This window comes from Hippopotamus amphibius, chromosome 3 (genome assembly GCF_030028045.1).
Source record: "Hippopotamus amphibius kiboko isolate mHipAmp2 chromosome 3, mHipAmp2.hap2, whole genome shotgun sequence".
Classification (NCBI taxonomy): Eukaryota; Metazoa; Chordata; class Mammalia; order Artiodactyla; family Hippopotamidae; genus Hippopotamus; species Hippopotamus amphibius.
The window spans coordinates 143,854,510-143,875,557 of record NC_080188.1 but is presented as its reverse complement, the minus strand read 5'-3'; the positions used below and the strand labels follow the sequence as shown (position 1 = coordinate 143,875,557).

Genomic DNA, 21,048 nt, shown 5'->3' with positions numbered 1-21,048 from the left:
CCCTCATGTATACACTACTATGTATAAAATAGATAACTAATGAGAACCTACTGTATAACACAGGGAACTCTACTCAATGCTCTGTGGTGACCTAAATGGGAAAAAAATCTAAAATAAGGGGATATATTTATATGTATAACTGATTCACTGTGCTGTACAGCGGCAACTGACACAACATTGTAAAGCAACTATACTTCAATAAAAGTTAACTTAAAAAAACCAAAAACCAAAAAACAAAAACAACCCACAAGAAACAATGGTATATGAGGTTTTTTTTACATATCATAATTTTCCTTTTTTTAACTGATCATAATTTTAAAATTTACTTTTATGATAGTATCTAATGAAGTTTTAATATCAATCATTAGATAAACAATGAAATAATCTACAACAGTGAAATAAAATAATCATTCCATACTGAACTTACATTAGGTGAATCTGAGATTTTCAACTTTGGTCCGGGATCACTGTCTTTGTTTGAGTACTTTGTAGTGTTTAAATATACATAATTTCGAATTGTTGCTGATAATAATCCATCAGCCCATTCCATAGTATTAGGATCCAGATGTCCATATAGTTCACTAAGAGTGATACACTTTGGATTTAAAACACAGATATCTACTTTTCCTTTTCTTCCTGGAATCTGAGAAAAATCCAGTGTGATTTTTAAAGACACTGACAATTGAATAATTATTTAACTTTTCTGCATCATTATTGTGAGAGGTTTTAGGAGAAATCTTTCACTCCAAAGGATTCTTTATAAACATAGCAATTTTCAAGGAACAGTAAAAATTGACTTATTCAAGTTAGCAATTATATTCAAATCATTATTCTTTAAAATTATAAATATTACAAATGATATCCCTAGGAAAAAAATAGGAAAAAAATCCCATTATGCCTCTAAATGGACTTTACAGATATGATTAAGGAATAGACCTAGAGATGGGATGATTACCCTGATTAGCCAAGTGGGTCCAATCTAATTGCATGAGTTAATATGGAAGAGGAAAGCAGGGAGTGAATCAGAGAGAGGGCAGCACAGAGGGATCTAGAGGTATGGACAGTGTGCAAAGATCTGAGAGAGGCCTCTAGGAGGTAAGGGCGGCTCCCCACTGACAGACAGCAAGGAAATGGGACCTCAGTCCTACAACCTCTAGGAGCTGAATTATGCCAACATCTGATTATGCAAGGGAACATGTTCTTCCCTAGAGCCTCCAGAAAGGAACTCAACCTGCTGACACCTGGATTGTAGCTCAGTGAGACTCACACCAGACTTCTGACCTCCAGAACTGGAAGATAGTAAATGTGTGTAGTTTTAATACATGTTGTTTGTTGTTATTAGTTATAGAAGCAATAGAAAATGAATGCATAGCTTTCATGCAAGTTTCCTTTTAATTAAAACCTTTCCAATAGCCAAGACATAGGGGCAACATACGTGTCCATAGACAGATGAATGGATAAAGAAGATGCGGTATATATACACAATGAAATATTACTCAGCCATAAAGAAAGAATGAAATAATGTCATTTGCAGCAACATGGGATGGACCTAGAGATTATCATACTAAATGAAGTAAGTCAGACAGAGAAAGACAAATATCATATGATACCACTTATATGTGGAATCTAAGAAAAAGATACAAATGAACTTATTTACAAAACAGAAATAGACTTACAGACATAGAAAACAAACTTATGGTCACCAATTAAGAAAGGGGGGAGGGTAAATTAGGAATTTGGGATTAAAATATACACAGTGCTATATATAAGATATATGGGAACTATACTCAGTATCTTGCAATAACCTATAGTGGAAGAGAATGTATAAAAAGAATATATATATTTATATATATGTATATAACTGAATCACTTTGCTGTACATCTGAAACTAACACAACATTATAACTTAACTATATTTCAATTAAAAAAAACCTTTCCACTTAAAAAAATTCCCATTGTGCCTCATCCAGGAACACAATACATAGGCTATGATGTGGTTTGACTGGAGTTAGGGTGGGATATAGAAGTGAGGGAGAGTAGGATATAGTTTTAAGCTTCAGGTCAGAATTGGTACCCAAGCAGACCTTATTTGCAACATTTTAACCTGTCTGGGGGCTACTGGAATAACTGGTGTCTGTGTAACTATCTCAGATCTCAAGTAGGAAAAGTGGCCAGGCATTTCTTGTGAAAGTTGCAAGAAGTCTATAGACCCACAGAAGCCTAAGATAAGAGATTATGGATGGAGACTTACAACAGACTATCTAAGTCTCAAGGGTGAAGCTAAAGTAAGAATCTTTGGGAAATTAAAACATTCAAAAGCAGCTGTGTATACAGGGGATTTGTGAAAGCTAGATGCAGGCCCAGTCAAGATGCATGCACAGAAAAAACAAACAAACAAACCTGAAAAGACCTTAAACTTTCATCTAAGGCTGATACTTAGGCTCATATCTGGTCCAGCTAATCAGTGAAGTACTACCCCAGTACAGAGCAAGTCTGTAAAGCCTGATAAAGGTGGCTGTTTTTGCAAATGTCCAATTTTCAACAACAAAAAATCACAAGGCATACAAAGAAACATGAAACGTGGCCCATCCAAAGGAACAAACTAAACTGACAGAAACCATCCCTGAAGAAGCTAGACATTGAACATAATAGACAAAAGTCTTTAACTGTCTTAAATATACTCAAAGAAATGAAAGAAATCATAGCCAAGGAACCAAAGGAAATGAGGAAAATGATATGAGAAGATGGAATACAAATAGGAATTATAAAAAAAGAACCAGATCAAAATTATGGAGCTGAAAATACAATAGCGGAAATAAAAAATTCAGCAGAGGCAATCAACAGCTAATTTGAGCAGCCAGAAAAAAGAATCAGCAAATTTGAAGACAGGGATATTGAAATTACCTAGTCTGAGTTGTAGTCATAAAAACAACTCTCAATACATTTTAAAATATTGAAATCATATAAAATACCTTCTCCAACCACAATGGAATAAAACTAGAAATCAATAACAAAAGAAAAGTTGAAAAATTTGCAAATACATAGAAAATTTAAAATATACTCCTAAACAACCAATGGGTCAAAGAAGAAATAGTTACGGAATTGAGATGAATGAAAATGAAAACACAACTTACCAACACTTACGGGATGCAGTGAAATTAGTACAAAGAAGAAAAAGTACAGCTATAAATACCCACATTAAAAGAGAAAAAAGACCTCAAATCAACAGTCTAATTTTAAACTGTAAGGAACTAGGAAAAGAAGAGCAAACTGAATCCAAGACCAGCAAAAAGAAGGATATAATAATGATTAGAGAAGAGACAAACAAAATAGACCAGAAAGACAATAGAGAGAACAAATATGGCTGCTTGAAAAGATCAACAAAATCAACATACTTTTAACCAGACTGAAAACAGAAAAGAAATAGCAGAAATAAAAGTATGGACATTACTACTGGCTTACAGATTAAAAGGATGATAAGAAAACATTATGAATAATTGTATGCCAGCAAATTATATAATCTAGGTGAAACAGGCAAATTCCTAGAAACACCAGAAATAACCAAAGCCTGACTCAAGAAGAAATAGAAAATCTCAACGATCTATAACAAGTAGAGAGATTGAATCAGTAATCAAAAAACTCCAAGAAAGAAAAGTCCAAACCTACATGGTAGATGAATTTGACCAAACCTTTAAAGAAGAATTAACACCAAAGTTAAAAAATGAAAAAGGAGGGAATACTTTCTAACACATTCTATGAGGCCAGCAGTACCCCCTGATACCAAATCCAGACAAAGATACCACAAGAAAAGATAACTACAGACCAATAGCCATATATATATATATATATATATATACACATATATATACATATATAATATTATATCACATTATATTATATTATAGTTATAAATATATACTATCCTCAAAAAAAGTGCTAGCAAACTGAACCCAACAGCACATTTAAAGGATTATGTACCATGACCAAGTAAGATTTATCACAGGAATGCAAGGATGTTTCTATGCAAGAAAATCAATGTAGTATACCACATTAATAGGACAAAGGAAATAAATCACATGATCACATCAAGAGACATAGAAAAAGCATTTGATAAAATTTTACATACATTCTGATAAAAACACTTGGTAAACTAGGAATAGAAGGGAATTTTTAAAAACGTGATAAGAAATATTTACGAAAAACCCACAGCTAACATCATACACAATGGTGAAAGACTAAAAGCTTTTCCCCTAAAGTCAGGAACAAGGCAAGGATTTCCATTTCCACCACTGATAATAAACATTGTGAAAGTCTTAGCCTGGAAATTAGGTGAGAAAAGAAATAAAATACACCCACATTGAAAAAGAAGTAAAACCATCTATTTACATATATTATTCTATATATAGAAAATTTCAAAGAACAACTATTAGAGCTAATGAATGAATCAGCGCATTTGCAGGTACAGGATCAACACACAAAAATCAGCTATGTTTCTATATAGCAGTAACAAATAATCCAAAAAGAAAATTAAGAAAGCAATTCCAATTATAATGACATTCAAAGAATAACATGCTTAGGAATAAACTTAACCAAGTAGGAGAAAGACTTGTGTTTTGAAAACTACAAAAAAGAAAAGAAAATTTTTGAAAGAAATTAAAGATTTAAAATTGGAAAGACATCCCATGTTCATGGATTGGAAAACTTAATATTGTTAAGATGGTAATATTCCTTAAAGTGATCTACAGATTTGACATAATCCCTATCAATATTCCAATGGTCCTTTTTTTTTCCAGAAATGGAAAAGCCAATTCTCAAATTCATTTGGAATGCAAGGAGACTAAAATAACCAAAATAATATTCAGAAAGGAAAACAAAGTTGGAGGATTCACACTTGCAAATTTCAAACTTACTATAAAACCACAATAATCAAAATACATATATTCTGGCATAAGGATTGACATATAGAACAGTGGAATAGAACTGAGAGTCCAGAAATAAATGCAAACATTTATGGTCAATTGATTTTCAAGAAGAATGCCAAGATAATTCAATGGGGAAAAGAATAATAGTCTCTTTAACAAACAGTGCCAGGACAACTGGACATCCACATGCAAAAGAGTTAAGTTGGACTTCTACATCACTCCATTTACAAATGTAAACTGAAAATGGATAAATGACTTAAATATAAGAACTAAAATTATACAACTAGCAGAAAGAAACATAGGACTAAATCTTCATGCCCTTGAATTTGTTAATGAATTCTTCAATTTGCACCAAAAAGCACAAGCAACAAAAGAATAAATAAATAAATCAGATTTAATAAAAATTAACAACCTTGATGCATCAAAGGACATTATCAAGAAAGTGAAAAGACAACTCAAAGAATAGGAGAAAATATTTGCAAAATATATATCTGATAAGGGTTTCATATCCAGCATATATAAAGAGCTCTTACAACTCAAAAACAAAAAGATAATCCAATTTAAAAGTGGACAAAGGATGTGAACAGATGTTTCTCCAAAGAAGGTATACAAATGACCAATAAGTACATGAAATGGTATTCAACGTGCATTAATCATTAAGGAAATGCAAATAACAGCTAAGAGATACCACTTCACACCTGCTAGAATGCAAAAAAAGTGTTGGTGAAGATGTGGATAAATAGGAAGACTAATACATTGCTGGTGTGTGATTTAAAATGATGTAGGGCTTCCTAGGTGGCGCAGTGGTTAAGAATCTGCCTGCCAATGCAGGGGACACAGGTTCGATCCCTGCTCCAGGAAGATCCCACATGCCACGGAGCAACTAAGCCCGTGTGCAAAAAAAAAAAAAAAAAAAAAAACAAAATAAAATGATGCAGCTGCTGTGGAGAGAACAGTTTGGTGCTTCCTCAAAAAGTTAAACATAGAATTATCATATGACCCAGAAATTCTGCTCCTAGTTAAATATCCAAGAGAAATGAAAACATATGTCCATATAAAACCTTGTACATAAATGTTTAAAGCAGCATTATTCATAGGAGCTAAAAGGTGGAAACAACCCAAATATTCATCAAAAGTTGAATAGATAAATAAATTGTGATGAATGGATAAATAAATATTCTGTACAATGCAATATTATGCAGCCATAAAAAGAATGAAGTACTGATACATTCTACAACTTGGATGAACCTCAAAATCATATGTGAAAGCAGCCAGACACAAGAGTCTCATATTGCATGATTCCTTTTATGTGAAATGATCTGAATAGGCAAATCTGTATATAGAGAAAATCAATCAGAGGTTTCCAGAGAACATAGAGAAAAGGTAATGGGGAGTAATTTCTTAATGGGTAGGGTGTGTTCTCCTGGGGAGATGAAAAAACTTTGAAACTAGAGTGAGGTGGTGCACAATGTTGTGAATGCACTAAATGACACTGAAATTGTACATCTTAAAATGGTTAATTATATAAGTGAATTTCACCTCAATTTTACTGTGCAGTACATGATGAAATGATACCCTACCACAGAGCAATCTCACCCTTGAGGTGTAGACATTTTTAGGGGATACACACATACATAAGGGCATGTAGCACAAGCATTAGAGAGAGTTCCTATGATGAAGAGGGAAAAGAAATAAAGATTAGGAAATAAAGTAAACTAAATTGAACTAAACTAAAATAAAAGAGGTCTTGAACAGACCAATTAGGAAAAAGTCATGAACTGAGGAGGAAGATCAAAACAATTCCATTATCTAAGATCTTGCCATCAGCCTAAATATTTTTATTGTAATTATATTTTAAAAATCAAATTAAAAATATTAAAAAAGAGAATGATTAAATAAATTATAATATAGTCATATATACAGAATACACTCATTAGAATGACATTGTGAGAAGTTTTTAATGACATGGGGTTAATTCTCAGCAAATAACATTAGGTGAAAATGACAACATTAGAAAATTTGAGATCATTTATATGCAGTACTATTTAGTGCATATAAATTATTTATAAATAGATTTAGTGTAGGAAAAATAATCAAAAGAAATACAGCAGTAGAAGGAGGTGGAATGCATCCCTCTCCACAGAAGCATCAGGAATACACCAAAAGACGCAATAATTCTCACAGAGAACCAGCTGAACACCACCAAATGACCTCGGACACCAGAAAGGACTGCAAAGATCCTGATATAACTGGGTAGGACAGAGGGGAAAAAAAAAAGGAGAAAGAGGAGGAGAAGAAAGGAAAGGGATGGGTCCCACACCCTAGGGTGGGGGGATCTGAAACAGAGGGGAGATTGTCGAATTTGGGGAAACATCCCTTATCTGACGGGGAAACCCCTTCTCCAGTGGGGTATTTCCCTGGGTCAGAAGGGAGGCATTTGGGACTGTTCAAAGAGGGTGAAGCAGCTGAGCTGTGGCAGATGGGAAAGAGTGAGAAACACAAGGAGGGTCTGCACCACAGCTCAGCGTGTCCGGACTGAAACATTGATTCACAGCTGAACAGGGGGTCTGGGAGGTGGAACGTGGGAACCGGAGAACTGTTTCAGGGTGAGAAACATTGTTGGCAGTGGGGAGATGGACTGAGAGGACAGGAGGGAAGAAATCTGCAGCAGATAGTGCCTACTGTGGAAAGCTGCACAGCCATAGTGGCGGCTTGATACTGCTGACTCACAAGCAGGGGGGAAGAGCCACAGGTGTAGCCTCTCTCTCGGCACCTGCAATGGTCAAAGGAAGGACCCCTCTGGGCCTGGCTAATGCACTCAGGGATAACAAAGGCCCCCAGGCAGGACTGGCTTAAAGTGCCTGCAGCTGAGAGCCAAAAGTTCACAGAGTGGCCCAGCTCTGGATACATTCTGTTTACAGCTGAGCTGCTGGTGTCCCTCCACAACAGGCACCGCCATGGCTGACTGAGCCACCATGACCCAGGCAGGGTGCACCGGCAGAGTCATAGCAGGGGAGAGGAGCCACTGCTCACTCACTCCCAGGGGAAGGAGCCACTATTGTACCCTCTCTCTCCCCACACACCAGTGCTTACAGATGAACAATAAAGGAAGCTCTGCTGGTCACAGAATAATACAAAAAGCCCAAGGCAGGTAGAAGGACACTTACAGCTGAGACCCCAAGGAAACAGAAATATTATTATTAATTCTATTGATCGGGTCCATAAATTTTTTGTGGTGCTGACTGTATCTCTCCTACCTTCTTTTCATCCCTATCTTTTATATATTTCTATTTCTTTCTTCTCTTTTCATATTTCCAGTCACACTACACTCTTCTGTTGCCCTGTCTTCTATCCTTTTTTAGTTTATTTTATCTTAATATACTTATAAGCAATATTATGTCTGCTCCGTTTCCTTGCTTTATTCTCAAGATGACATACTGCTTTGGTTTTTATTACTAGGTTTTGTCTTTATCTTAGTTCTAAGTATAATTGTCTGATTTTATTCTGAGAATCTTCAGTCTGTCTCGTGGTACTCTTGCTCTTTATTATATTTCATCCTAGCTTTCAAAATCTCCCTGGATTTGTGTTTGTGTGTGTGTGTGTGGTTTTTTTTGTTTTTTGTTTCTGCTTTGGTTTGGTTTTGAATTTCTGTTGGTTTTCTCTTTGATTGTCTGATGGCATACTGGGGTTCTTCTGTCAGGTCTTTCTAATGCCTTATGTTCTATTGGATTCAGTATTTGTGTTTCTTATACATGTATGTGTTTCCTTGACTTAGTATTTGTTTGACTCAACAGTCTGCCATTAGTCTGGGGCTTGGACAGTCTCCTTTAAACCCCTTTATTGCCAGGACAAGCAACCTCTGAAGTTTGGACTACTCCATCAGAAGTCAAGTAGGAGGCTCTTGGGAAGGAGCACTGAATCCAGGATGCTAGACTACTAGGGAGTCCTCAGACACAGGGAAGATTAACTGCAGAGAACTCTCACAGAGCCTTGTATCAGAGTCTTAGACTAGGCTTGGTCCAACTGTCTGCAACTGCCAGTGCTGGACACATAACACCAAACTACAAACAAGACAGGAACACAAATTCTCCCATCAGCACACAGACTACCTAAAGCCATATTAACCTCACAGATACCTCCTGACATGGCCCTGCTCATCAGAGAGAAAAGACACAGAGCCACATGCTGGAAAGCAGACACCAGACCCCCCCACCAGGAAGCCTACTCAAGACATTGGACAAACCCCACCACAGGAGGCAGAGGGCAGAAACAAGAGGAATTGCTACTAGGCAGCATAGGGAAAGGAGACAGCAAATCCTATAAATTAGACAAAATGAGAAAACAAAGAAACACCATGCAGACAAAGGAGCAGGAAAAAACCCCACAAGACCAAATCAATGAAGAGGAAATAGGAAAATTGCTTGAAAAAGAATACAGAGTAATGATAGTAAAGACGATAAAAAATCTCAATAACAAAATAGAGAAAATACAAGAAACAGTTAATAAGGACTCAGAAGAACTAAGGAGCAAACAAACAGTAATGAAGAAGAAAATAAATGAAATAAAAAATACTCTACATAGTATAAACAGCAGAAAAACTGAGGCAGAAAAACGAATAAGGGAGTTGGAAGATAGAATGGGGGAAATAACTGCCACAGAGCAGGAAAGAGAAAAAAGAATAAAAAGAATGGAAGACAGTTTCAGAGACCTAGGGGACAACATTAAGTGCACAAACATTCAAATCATAGGCATCCCAGAAGAAGAAGGAAAAAAGAAAGGGTCTGAGAAAATATTTGAAGAGGTTATAGTGGAAAATTTCACCAACATGGGAAAGGAAATAAATAATCAAGTCCAAGAAGCACAGAGAATCCCATACAGAATAAACCCAAGGAGAAATCAGCAAGGCATATATTAATCAAACTAACAAAAATTAAACATAAAGAAAAAATATTAAAAGCAGCAAGAAAAAAGCAACAAATAACATATAAGGGAAAACCCATAAGGACAACAGCTGATCTTTTTGCAGAAACTCTGCAGGCCAGAAGGGAATGGCAGGATATACTGAAAGTCCTGAAAGAGAAAAACCTACAGCCAGGAATACTCTACCCAGCAAGAATCTCATTCAGATTTGATGGAGAAATCAAAAGCTCTACAGACAAGCAAAAGTTAAGAGAATTCAGCACCACCAAACCAGACTTACAGCAATAGCTAAAGGAACTTCTCTAAGCAAGAAACACAAGAGAAGGAAAAAACCTACAAAAACAAACCCAAAACAATTAAGAAAATGGTAATAGGAACATACATATCAATAATCACCTTAAATGTAAATGGATTAAATGCTCCAACCAAAAGACACAGACTGGCTGAATGGATACAAAAACAAGACCCTTACATATGCTGCCTACAAGAAACCCACTTCAGACCAAGGGATACATATAGACTGAAAGTAAAGAGATGGGAAAAGGTACTCCATGCAAATGGAAGTCCAAAGAAAGCTGGAGTAGCAATGCTCATATCAGACAAATTAGACTTTAAAGTAAAGACTATTACAAGAGACAAAGAAGGACACTCCATAATGATCAAGGGATCCATCCAAGAAGAACATATAACAATTGTAAATATCTACGCACCCAACATAGGAGCACCTCAATACATAAGGCAAATGCTAACAGCCATGAAAGGGGAAATCAAGAGGAACCCAATAATAGTAGGAGACTTTAACACCCCACTTACATCAATGGACAGATCATCCAAACAGAAAATAAATAAGGACACACGAGCTTTAAATGACACATTAGACCATGTTGACTTAACTGATATTTATAGGACATTCCATCCAAAAACTACAGACTACACTTTCTTCTCAAGTGCACATGGAACATTCTCCAGGATAGATCACATCTTGAGGCACAAATCAAGCCTTGGTAAATTCAAGAAAATTGAATTGTATCAAGCATTTTCTCTGACCACAACGCCATGAGACTAGATATCAATTACCTGGAAAAAACTGTAAAAAATACAAGCACATGGAGGCTAAAAAAATACTCTATTAAATAACCAGGAAATCACTGAAGAAATCAAAGTGGAAATCAAAAAATACCTAGAACAAATGACAATGAAAACACAATAACCCAAAACCTATGGGATGCAGCAAAAGCAGTTCTAAGAGGGAAGTTTATACCAATATAGTCCTACCTTAAGAAACAAGAAAATTATCGAATAAACAACCTAACCTTACACCTAAAACAATTAGAGAAAGAACAACAACAACAACAAAAAAACCCAAAGTGAGCAGAAGGAAAGAAATCATAAAGATCAGATCAGAAATAAATGAAAAAGAAATGAAGGAAACAATAGCAAAGATCAATAAAAAAGTATAAGACACCAATGAAAGAAATCAAAGACGATAGAAACAGATGGAGAGACATACCATGTTCTGGGATTGGAAGAATCAATATTGTGAAAATGACTGTACTACCCAAAGCAATTTACAGATTCAATGCAATCCTGATCAAATTACCAATGGCATTTTTCACAGAACTAGAAGAAGAAATCTTATGATTTGTATGGAAATGCAAAAGATCCCAAATATCCAAAGCAACATTGAGAAGGAAAGATGGAGTTGGTGGAAATTAGGCTTCCGGACTACAAGGCCACAGTGATTAAGAGTATGGTACTGGCTCAAAAATAGAAAGGAAGATCAATGAAACAGAAAAGAGAACTCAGAGGTAAACCCAAGCACATATGGGCACCTTATCTTCCACAAAGGAGGCAAGAATATACAATGGAAAAAAGACAGCCTCTTCAATAAGTGGTGCTGGGAAAATTGGACAGCAACATATAAAAGAATGAAATTAGAGCACTTCCTAACACCATACACAAAAATAAACTCCAAATGGATTAAAGACCTACATGTAAGGCCAGACACTATACAACTCCTAGAGGAAAATATAGGCAGAACACTCTATGACATACATCAAAGCAAGATCCTTTTTGACCCACCTCCTAGAATCATGGAAATAAAAGCAAGAATAAACAAATGGGACCTCATGAAACTTAAAAGTTTTTGCACAGCGAAAGAAACCATAAACAAGACTAGAAGGCAACCCTCAGAATGGGAGAAAATACTTGCCAATGAAGCAACAGACAAAGGATTAATCTCCAAAATATACAAGCAGCTCATGCAGCTTAACACCAAAAAAGCAAATAACCCAATCCACAAATGGGCTGGAGACCTAAATAGACATTTCTCCAAAGAAGACATGTAGATGGCTAACAAACACATGAAAAGATGCTCAACATCACTAATCATTAGAGAAATGTAGGTCAAAGCCACCATGAGGTATCACCTCAAACCCGTCAGAATGGCCATCATCAAAAAATCTAGAAACAATAAATTTTGGAGAGGGTGTGGAGAAAAGGGAAATCCCCTGCACTGTTGGTGGGAGTGTAGGTTGGTACAGCCACTATGGCAAACAGTTTGGAGGTTCCTTAAAAAACTACAAATAGAACTACCATATGATCCAGTAATCCCATTACTGGGCACATACCCAGAGAAAACCATAATCCAAAAAGAAACATGTACCGTAATGTTCATTGCGGCACTATTTAGAATAACCAGGACATGGAAGCAACCTAAATGCTCATCAACAAATGAATGGATAAAGAAGATGTGGCATATATATACAATGGAATATTACTCAGCCATAAAAAGGAATGAAATGGAACTATATGTAATGAGGTGGATAGACCTAGAGACTGTCATACAGAGTGAACTAAGCCGGAAAGAGAAAAACAAATAGTGTATGCTAACTCCTATATACAGCATCTAAAAAAAAAAAAAAAAAGGTACTGATGAACCCAGTGACAGGACAAAAATAAGGATGCAGATGCAGAGAACGAACTGGAGGACACAGGGTTGGGGGGCATGGGGGTTGAAGGGGAAGCTGGGACAAAGTAAGAGAGTAGCATAGACATATGTATACTACCAACTTAAAATAGCTAGTGGGAAGTTGCTGTATAACAAAGGGAGATCAACTTGATGATGCATGATGCCTTGGAGGGCCAGGATGGGGAGGGTGGGGGTGAGTTGCGGGAGGGAGGGGATATGGGGATATGTATATAAATAAAGCTGATTCACTTTGGTGTACCTCATAAGCTGGTACAGAGTGTAAAGCAATTATATTCCAATAAAGAGCTTAAAAAAATACAGCAAAGTGCTTATAGTTGTTCTCTTCTAGTGTATTTTGTATTTTCTAAATTTCTCACAATGGTACACACTTCTTTTGCAATTTAAAAAATGTTTCTAATAAAATAAATTCCTGTCCACAGAATTGTAAGAAGTAAATGAGATAATTCAAGTAAAAGTGTTTTAACCAGTATTTGGTCCATATTTAGCACTCCATAAATATTAGTTATTTTTATTATTGCTGTGATAATTTACCTATTACTAATTATAATCATTGCTTGAGAACTAATTAAGAGCTATTGATAACAGGAGCTTAGACAGAGGAAAATATAAAGAATTATGAACCGCCACACAAACGATTTTGAAGCAGGATATTGCACATTAAAAAAATCTACATAACTGAGAACCTGAGTTTCTAAGACCTTTGGAATATATTACCAACAATGAATCTTTAAGTAAGATAATTAAAGTACACACTATTTATTGGAGTCTAACTTTATATTGAATAAAAGTAGGAGTTATTCTAGGTATTTAAGGACAATTTAACATTAGTAAATCTATCAACATAACTTATTAAGTTAACAATTTAACATTAGTAAATCTATCAACATAGCTTATTAGGTTAACCAGTTAAAATATTAAAAATAGATGCTGAGAAATTGTTTCATAAATTGGAGTCAAAAATTAAAATATAATGAGACTAGAAGAAAATTTCCAAAGTATGATAAAGAATACTTACAACAGACTAAGAGCAAAATCACATTAAATACAGAAATAATAACTTCATTTCAGATAAAGTAAGGAACAAGATATTACGGGTAACATTGTCTTGGAGAGTTAATTATTGCAATAAGATAAAAATATATAAATGTTAGAAAAGAGAAAAATTTATATTCATTTGAAGATACTTCAATTGATTACCTAAGAAAACAATTAGAACTATCCGTCTGTTAAGTAAAGTGACTAAATAGAAAATATACTTGTATATACAACTCAGTAGTTTTACACTAGCATTTATCAGTTTCAAATTCAAATGAAAAAAAAAACATTCCTGTTCACTACAGGATGATCCCTAACTACAAAATTCCTAGCAATAAATTTAACAAGTAAAAAACATACTTCTGTAAAGAGAACAAAAATTGTTATTGAAGTATAAAATAAGACCTGGCAAATAGAGAAATATTTTATTTAGTAGAACATTTACCTGTGAAATGGATTCCCTTTCTTCAATTGATAAGAATTCTTCAATTGGCAACAGTGTTAATGCTCTTTCTAAAATTCTTCTGACTGTTGTTTTTCCTCCACCTGTTGGGCCCACTAACATCACACCAACACAAGCCTAAGACAAAATTGCAGATTTATGGCTTAATTTTAGTTTACTGATTGTTCAGCAAAGCTGAAACCTGAAAGTTCTTATTTACAAATACATCTCTGACTATGTCCATGGATCATTCCTTCAAATTATTATTCAATCTGTCATAATCTAGGTTCTCTTTTATTGACTAGGCTAAGGTTAAACTCACCAGAAATCTCTTAATTTTAAAATTCAAAGAATAATTTTCAATTCTTGATATTTAATAGTTTATCTCACTTTCCAATTCTCATTTACACCTGTACCTTTCTTTGTGATTGGCTTCTGGAGGAAGATTTATCTGGGCTTTCTCTTCTCTTTTTTTTTTCTTTTGAGTTCTGATTGTCCTTTCCATGTTAGTCTTCCCTAATTCATCTTTGTCTCTCTCTTTTCTACATTGTCCCTATCCAATTTTGTCAATTTGAATATCTATAACTATCATCTGAGTTCTAATGACTCCTTAATGTATACATTTTTCTCAGTCTTTGGTTCTAAGTGCAAGAGTTAAATTTCAATGCCCTACTAAATACTTCCATCTGGATGTCTCATATGATTTGCAAACAACACAATCTAATCTATACCTTTTTTTTTCACATTTGTTATTCTCTTATTTCCCTAATCCAGTCAGTAAAACCACTAGGTACCACTTGTCTAAAGCAGAATACTTGCCTTCTTCATCCCTTCATCTCTTTTAAAACTTTTGCATGATTTCATCTTCTCTTTATCACAGCTACAACTGCCTGCCTTACCTTGGTGTCATGCACTGAATTTTCATGTCCTCCTAACATCCAAACGTTGAAGCCCTAACACTCAATGTGATGGTATTGGAGGTGGGAGTCTTTGATAGGTAAGTAGGTTTGATGAGATCGTGAGGGTGGAGCCCCATGTTGGACATGTCCTTATAAGAGCAGAAGAGAGACCAGAGCTTGCTCTCCCTCTTTTATATAAGGACACTGTGAGACGTTGATCACCTGCAAGCCACAAGTAGAGGGGTATCTCCAGAAATAAAATCTGCCAGCACTTTGATCTTGAAGTTCCCAGTCTCCAGAACTGTGAGAAATAAAAAGTCTGTTGTGTTAGCTACCCAGTCTATTGTATTTTGTTAGAGCAGCCCAAATGGACTAGTGGGTCAGATGCTAAAGATCTTTAAAAGTGTCTGAGTGGGCCCCTCACCATATCTTCTGGACTATTGCAAGAACATTGAAGAAATGATTATTTTCAATAATGTATCATGCAAATATCAACACATTAAAATTAAAATATGGATAAAGTTAAAGCATCTTTTCACTTCCATTCCAACCTGTGTACCTTCATGGAGGCTTTGTGATTTTCTGGTGTGATAGTCCCATTCTATAACTGGCAAGGTGAGAAGGGTTCAAAAGCCTTGCTTGTCAAATGGAAATTGTATATTCAGGATTGCAGCTAGCCTTGCCCCAGGGGAATCATGGCTTTACCTGAAAGAATGGTAGCTATTCCTCTGGGAGCAATTTTATCCCTCACTCAACCTCCTAAAGCAAAGCTGATGGCTCAGTGAAGCCCTTGATTCACAAAGATTCCCACAAACACCTTGGTTTGGTTCATTGATGATTTAGCCAATCTTAAACCTGAAGTCTCTTGAAGTTCAGCCTCAGAGTCAGCTATGAAAAACCAAGAGCAGACTTGTTCATTCTGCTCACTGGGAAGAACTCCGATTCTCAGGCTTTGCTAGTGGCCTGTTTGGTGTGCCACTTGGAAAACTACACAATAGAAGATTAAAGATAACCCTATTTGGGGCTGTGAACTATGGAAACAAATGATGGCTGCTGACCAAACTACCTAAGTAACTCATGGGCCCATGTGAGGACCCATCCTTTGATGAGATTACCCAGAATTAAGCTGCTGATCAAGGCTTCTCTTCCCAGATTGCTAACACCGCTTGCTGGATACAACATCACCCTGGATGTGGCAATATGTTCACCATAATAGACCACACAAAGTAAAGGATTGCGTGTTTCTGACGCAGATGCAACTACTGAAATTCAGACTTGTGCCTCCTGCCAAAAGTTGACACACTTGTCTCAGTGAGAGAAGCCACACTGTACAGGACATGAATGATCCTCATTTACACCTGGCAGATCTTACATCAGATCTTTGATCCCCTCTATTGGGGCTACCAGTGGTGCTTTGCTGATATTGACACTATTCAAGCTGTGGGCTTGCTGTTTCAATCCAATCAACTCACTCCAGCCACACCATTACGTCTCTTGAAACTAATCTGTGTCATGTGTTTGGATTTCTGGACCATTTGCAACCTGACAATGCTGTACCTTTTAATGCAAGAGTCACTCAAAAATGAGCTGGCTGTCAAGGTATTTATGTACCTTCTACACTCCCTACCATCCACAGGCATCTGGTATTATTGAGCAGTGGAACATTCTTCTCAAAAATTGACTCAGAAAGATTTCTGACTCTATCTTCCTTACCTTTTCTTTGTCCAAACACTTTACCAAGGAAGTTTTGTCATTGAATGCAGGTGTCCTCAGAAAGGGATTATTTCTTTTCCTGCTTTCTGAGTAATTATCATCATGAAAGCTATAAGGGATTACATCGAACTATTTTGAAAATTTGGGATTCATTCCTGACCATTCCTGGGCATGGTGCTTCTATTTTACTCTTAATGAAAACTTCAGGCCACCCTGATTTGTAAATATTCCGAAATGGGGCCTAAAGAATTCAAGTTTAATTCTGATTCAACTATCGATTTTCTTGGATTGACATGGTTTTAGATCATAAGGATAATGACTACTGGACTGATAATGGCCCAAGCAGGCCAACGTAGGGAGACATAATGATTCCAAGTTTTATAAAAATGCCCTTGTCCCTCTTGCACTTAGCCCTTTAGAATGAAAGGTCTGGGTGCAAGTAGGGGATATTTGGGAAATAATTATGATTAAAATTACTGAAATGGGACATACCAATTTTGTGACAGTGCAAGGATAGCAAAAAACCAGACACCTGAGGAGGAGACACCTCAGACCATAGAATCCGGTGGGGAGGGAGGGATATGGATGATCTTTTGTCTGTCGGAACTCTCTTTCTAACCTTCCTCACACAAGAAAATGCTCTGATGTGACTATCCCAAACAACTGCAGGAGGCTTTAATTTAACTTGACTGCCGTGACTGCCATCCTCTACCAGGTGGAACTGACCATGATTTAATTGTTATTCCCTATAACTTCACCGAGAAGTATCAGAAAGAAAGAGCAGAGGGTGGCCTCAGCTCCTACACCTCCCAGGCTAACCCCTTGTCAACACCTCAGGATGTCTTAGATGTCTTCCCACCCCATCTCCACTGCTCAGCCATTCCATGGGGCAGACAAATGCCATCTGGCTGATGGTATGGCAGACAGGTCAGGCTGGACTGATTGTCCTCAAGTAGTCTCTCCAAAAAAGAACTAGACTTAATTATTAGAACTGAACTGAGAAGGCACTGTTGTAGGCACTGTCAGTTTATATTCCCACTACCCCTTGAACTGATGTAGGTCCAATTTAGGGAACCCAACAATTATAAAAACACACATTCTTTTTGAAGGTACTATGTACCCTCAGATCTAAGGGTATATGTTTAGAACTGTACTTCTTATGTAGAAGCAAAGCATTAGCTTGCCTACCTCCACAAACCAAAGCAATTTGCACCTTAGAGGTGATTATAAGAACATTAATAATCTAATGTTTAAGGAAACATCACTTTGTCCCTAGACAGCATTCAGATCAGTCTCAACTCACTGGCCAGGGTTGTTATGGATGATAGAATTGCACTAAACACTTCCTCCTTGTGGGCCAAGACAAAATCTGTGCAATTGATAATTCATCTTGCTGGACCTGGATTCTTGCTGGACTTCAGATCAAGAGAAATACAGAAACATAGAGAGAAATTCACTTGGCTTTCTAAGGTAGATTCTGGCAGTCTATGGCATTTGTTCAGCTCTTTAGGCCCAGAATCTTGGATGGGCATGGCTGAGATTAATATTAGGTTGGCCAAAAATTCACCCAGGTTTTTCTGTGAACTTTTTGGCCAATCCAATACTTTGAGTTAATATGAAACTGGTCCCTGGTGCCAAAAATGTTGGGGACTGCTGCTTTAAGTTGTTCTTATCCTACTGCTTATAGTCCTATCAATAGAAGCCTTTATTAAATGCTGTATCAGATAAACTGAGTGGATTTGGTCCCAGTCAGATTAATCAGAGTGGTCAGCAGAGTGACATACTCATGGGAAAATTCACCAGGACTATCTTTTCAAGGATGTTTGTATAGCAAACGGTTTTGGAAGACAGAGATAGTATCGCCTATGAAGATGGAGGACAGACTTATTTGCTGGTAGTCCTCTTATTAGATTGGAGGGTTCCCAAGCTTGGGGCTCTTCTTCTGTAAAGCAACTTACCATGTGTGAAGGCATCACCTGACCCCGTGTTGCCCTATAGAATTAAGTCTCGGAGAAATGATTACTGCTTTTGCTGTAAGTAATAATCTGTCCTTTCTGACTCAAGAGTCTAAGTATTTTCTGCCACTGTGAAACTGTAGGAGGTTAACTTGTCACCTCACAAGCAGGGTAAAATCTTGACAAATATATGCATGGAGGAAAAGATGCAATATCCTAAAATATTCTCACCACGATTATTAATTCAAAAATCCAAACAGGATTTTTTTTAGTGGAAGTCAATGCATTGATTACCCAAGGATTTTGAAAATAACAAAGATGGGAGATTATGATGAAGCTCAGGATGCACTACCTCAAAATATAGCACCTTGGCATATTAAATATATTAAACTGAAGGAATTTTTTTAAATTGCAGAAACAGGAAAATCACTCTGATTTCCCCTACCTCATCTTTCTTTCCTGAAAAAGATCATAAAATTCCCATGTGAAGTATACTCTCCCTGTACTAGGAGGAAAGAAGATGTACTTAAAAAAATTTTTTTTATTGAAGTATAGTTGATTTACAACGTTATGTTAATTTCAGGTGTAGAGCAAAATGATTCAAATATATATATATTTAATATGTATGTGTATATATATATATATTCGATATATATTTCAGATTCTTTTCCATTATAGGTTATTGCAAGATATTGAATATAGTTCCCTGTGCTACACAGTAGGTCCTTGTTGTTTATCTATTTTATATATAGCAGTGGGTGTCTGTTAATTCCAAACTCCTAATTTATCCCTCCCCCTTCTCCCTTATGATAAATATAAGATTATTTTCTATGTCTGTAAGTCTGTTTCCATTTTGTAAATAAGTTCATTTGTATCATTTTTTTTAGATTCCACAAATAAGTGATATCATATGATATTTGTCTTTCTCTGTCTGACTTACTTTACTTAGTATGATGTTCTCTGAGTCCATCCATGTTGTTGCAAATGGTATTATTTCATTCTTTCTTATGGCTGAGTAATATTCCATTGCATGTATGTGTGTGTGTGTGTGTGTGTGTGTGTACCACATCTTCTTTATACATTCCTTTGTTGATGGACACTTAGTTTGCTTCCGTGTCTTGGCTATTGTAAATAGTGCTGCTATAAACACTGGGTTGCATGTATCTTTTTGAATTAGAGTTTTCATCTTTTTCAGATATATGCCCAGGAGTGGGATTGCTGGATCATTTGGTAACTCTATTGTTAGTTTTTTTAAGGAACCTCCACACTGTTCCCCATAGTGGCTGCACAAATTTACATTTCCAGAAACATTTCCTTTTCTCCACAGTCTCTCCGGCATTTGTTATTTGTAGACTTTTTAATGATGGCCATTCTGACCAATGTGAGGTGATACCTCATTGTAGTTTTAATGTGCATTTCTCTAATAATTGGCGATGCTGAGCATCTTTTCATGTGCCTATTGGCCATTTGTATGTGAAAGAAGACATTTTTATCACCAGAGAGAGACAGGGAATTTGGAGCTGAGCAGGCTTTATAATTACCAAACACCTTTATCTTGTCAATTCTTCACAAATTTATTGTTTCTTTGCCTAAAAGGTATAAAAGCTTCCTATTCTTCCTGTTCATTGTTGGGGGTCTTCATTCTTTTGAGAAGGCTCCCATGTACATATAAAAATTCAATAAAATTTGTATGTTCTTCTCCTGTTTATCTGTCTTTGTCAGTTTAATTTTCAGACCCAGCCAGGGACCTAAGTGAGTCAAGGATAAATTTTCCTCCCTTACAATTAGTGCCACCAGATATAAAGACCTATTATAAACATATGGTAACTAAGACTGTGTGGTGCTGTCATAAACATAGAGATAAAGATCAAAAAAATAAAATATAGATGAAATCCACCCTAGTATATTTGAAAACTCGGTGTGTCACAGAAATCACATACCAGTAAAGAAAAGTCTTAGGAAAACTGGTTATCCATACAGGGAAAAATAAATCCCTAACTGACACCTTAATGAAAAATAAACCCCAGGCAACTTAAAAGTGGGAAATGCAAATATCTAAAAGTTTTAGAAAAAAATATTGACAATACCTTTATGAAGTACGGTAAAAAAAATTTCTAAAAATAGGACACAAAAACACAAACCATAAAAAAAAGGTCAGTAGAGTTTACTG

At 36.1% G+C, this 21,048-nt stretch overlaps 1 protein-coding gene across 1 annotated transcript in view; it reads right to left on the bottom strand.

Annotated features, from left to right (window-relative positions):
* Positions 1-21,048, bottom strand: part of DNAH14 (dynein axonemal heavy chain 14) — a 537,201-nt gene that overhangs the window by 267,315 nt on the left and 248,838 nt on the right. Inside the window, exons 36-37 of the mRNA XM_057727198.1 lie at positions 14,315-14,449; positions 428-643 (exon numbers count right to left, since the gene is read on the bottom strand). Coding sequence (XP_057583181.1) covers positions 428-643; positions 14,315-14,449 — 351 coding nt within the window. The remainder of the gene's footprint in view (positions 1-427; positions 644-14,314; positions 14,450-21,048) is intronic.